Here is a 2,102-nt window from a genome sequence, read left to right on the forward strand (position 1 = left end):
TGAGCCTCATTATCGTGTGAGCACCTTTCTCTGCGATTCTTCATTCAGTGTCGTACTAACTTGAGCGTTGGAGGATCTTGTCAGGGATCCCCTATCCTTATTTTTGGTCACTAACCCTCTGTTGGATTGTCGGCGTGTGCACAGGATCACAAGGAGGCCTTTCCAAGAAGAAAAAAGTCTTGCTTCAGTCAACCATTCGACCATCGTCCCTAGCGCGCAATGTTTCCAGCTTTCAGGCAGGATCAGAAACCTTAAGTATTGCTCACGTAACTAGGGGCTGCTCTCAGGGTTGCTGCGGAAGGCTTATCAACTAAACAAAATCGATGCAAGAAAAAATAAGAAATTTGCTGCTTTTGAACCAGGGAGGAAGAGAGGATGCGAGAATCCTGTTGTTTGTCTAGATGCATTAGAGAGCGATTGCAGGTTCCTCTGTGCATTGCTGACAAAGTGTATAGGTTCCGAAAAGAAAGGAACATAGAATTAGAAGGAATGACCATGGGTCACTAACTTGCATCAATTTCTGAACCATTTTGTTCTTTGTAACCAAAAAAAAAAAAAAAACACCATCTTTCTAACTAATTTTTATTTTTAGAGCTAGCAATCAATAGATCATAGGATACAGAGGTGAGAGGTATCTTCTGTGCTTGAAAAACGAATATAAAATAAGCACATAATCTCTTTAATCATTGTTCAATGTTTAATGAACTATTTTCCAGGCTTGACTGTAATGAAACATGACCAGTACCGGACTGGAACAATTCGAGTCATAATCTAAGCTCCAAATCAATTTCTTGCAGATCACAGGAGTTATGGCTGGTCGAAATGGAGCCTTCATTGATCTACGAGGAATCAAATGGCAAAAAGTTAATTATCTCCACATTATTAGATTCATGGTCTAGATTAAGACGAAGAACACAAGAATTTAAAGCAATACCTGTGTGGTCTGTTCGAAGAGAGATAGCGTTGGCTGCACCGCGTGATCGAGAAAGCAAAGTGAATGGAATGCATCATATGTTATGCTCATCTCTGCGTTGTCTCCAAACCCAATCTGAATTAATTAACAGAAACTCCACAGTTAAATCTCCCATGAATGTGAAAAAAAAATTAAAACTATTTATACAGCGAGCCATGTATATATATACCATGACACTAGAATAAGGATCAAATGTCGAAGATGATGAAGTTGCAGAAGAGGAAGATGAAGGATGTTCCGTTTGCAGTCTGCTACCAGAATCCTACGTCGAGCAAGGGAGAAATATAAGATCCAAACGAACAGAAAAGAACATTAATTAGGTGAACTTGCAAACATGAAATTCAAAAAAAAAAAAAAAAAAAACCTTGTGGATCAGATTAATATAACTTCCTCTCATTTGATTCTGCAATATGATCTTCTCCAACCGAGCCACACCAAGTCCTCTTTGTGGTTGCTTTGGTCTCTTCGAATTATTCTTCTTCCCCCTCTTCCTTGAGGATTCATTTCTTCTTCCACAGCCTAATCCTAGCATTTTAGACAACAAGTGTTTACAATATAATTGAGAAAGAGAAAGAGAAAGATTGCTTGTTGTACGTAGGGCTTTTGAGGTATGCTATATATATATATATGGAGAAAGATAGATAATTGTTATCTGGTTGAAGACAATGTAATTACTCCATCATATAATTTGATTATATATATATATATATATATATATATATATATATATATATATATATATATATATATATATATATATATATATATATATATGATCCCGTCCGGAAGCTGAGTCGGATGAAGGCGGGCCGCATTGTTATTGGTGTTGACGGAAAATCGCTGTTAAGCCTGGTCGATCTGGCACCCGCCGGAAAAGTTTACCCGAGCGAATGACAGGGGTGATGACGAAGAAAGAATCCTGCACATACTCGGACGAGCCCACGAGCCGTTAAAGACCAGAAATCAGGGAAAAAGTCCCCGGGTCAGGCCCTCCGACGCTCAAGTCAAGTACTTTTCCCCCAGAAACACAGAGAAAGGATGAAAAATAAAGACGAGAATGAAAATGACGAGTGAGTGTACCTGCGTAAGGACGAAACTTCCCTTTTTATACTATAATGGGTGCTTCGGG

General features: G+C 38.8%; 1 protein-coding gene across 1 annotated transcript; it reads right to left on the minus strand.

Moving 5' to 3' along the window:
• Positions 1 to 568: 568 nt before the first annotated feature.
• LOC121994371 (protein SPEAR1-like) lies at positions 569 to 1,561 on the minus strand. The gene is made up of 4 exons (XM_042548431.1): positions 1,338 to 1,561; positions 1,143 to 1,235; positions 935 to 1,048; positions 569 to 839 (listed from the first exon to the last, which is right to left on the minus strand). The coding sequence occupies exons 1-4, from the start codon at positions 1,503 to 1,505 to the stop codon at positions 765 to 767; spliced, it is 450 nt and encodes a 149-aa protein (XP_042404365.1). The 5' UTR covers positions 1,506 to 1,561; the 3' UTR covers positions 569 to 764.
• Positions 1,562 to 2,102: the final 541 nt, after the last annotated feature.

The sequence above is a fragment of the Zingiber officinale genome, chromosome 6A (assembly GCF_018446385.1).
Source record: "Zingiber officinale cultivar Zhangliang chromosome 6A, Zo_v1.1, whole genome shotgun sequence".
NCBI classification, from domain to species: Eukaryota; Viridiplantae; Streptophyta; class Magnoliopsida; order Zingiberales; family Zingiberaceae; genus Zingiber; species Zingiber officinale.

Excerpts from the sequence above, each read along its gene's own strand:
- LOC121994371 (XM_042548431.1), bottom strand. The coding sequence starts at position 1,505 with ATGCTAGGATTAGGCTGTGGAAGAAGAAATGAATCCTCAAGGAAGAGG. Across the intron at positions 1,236-1,337 it reads ATATTAATCTGATCCACAAG|GATTCTGGTAGCAGACTGCA; the intron begins GTTTTTTTTTTT and ends TGCTCGACGTAG. Across the intron at positions 840-934 it reads TCTTCGAACAGACCACACAG|ATCAATGAAGGCTCCATTTC; the intron begins GTATTGCTTTAA and ends GATTCCTCGTAG.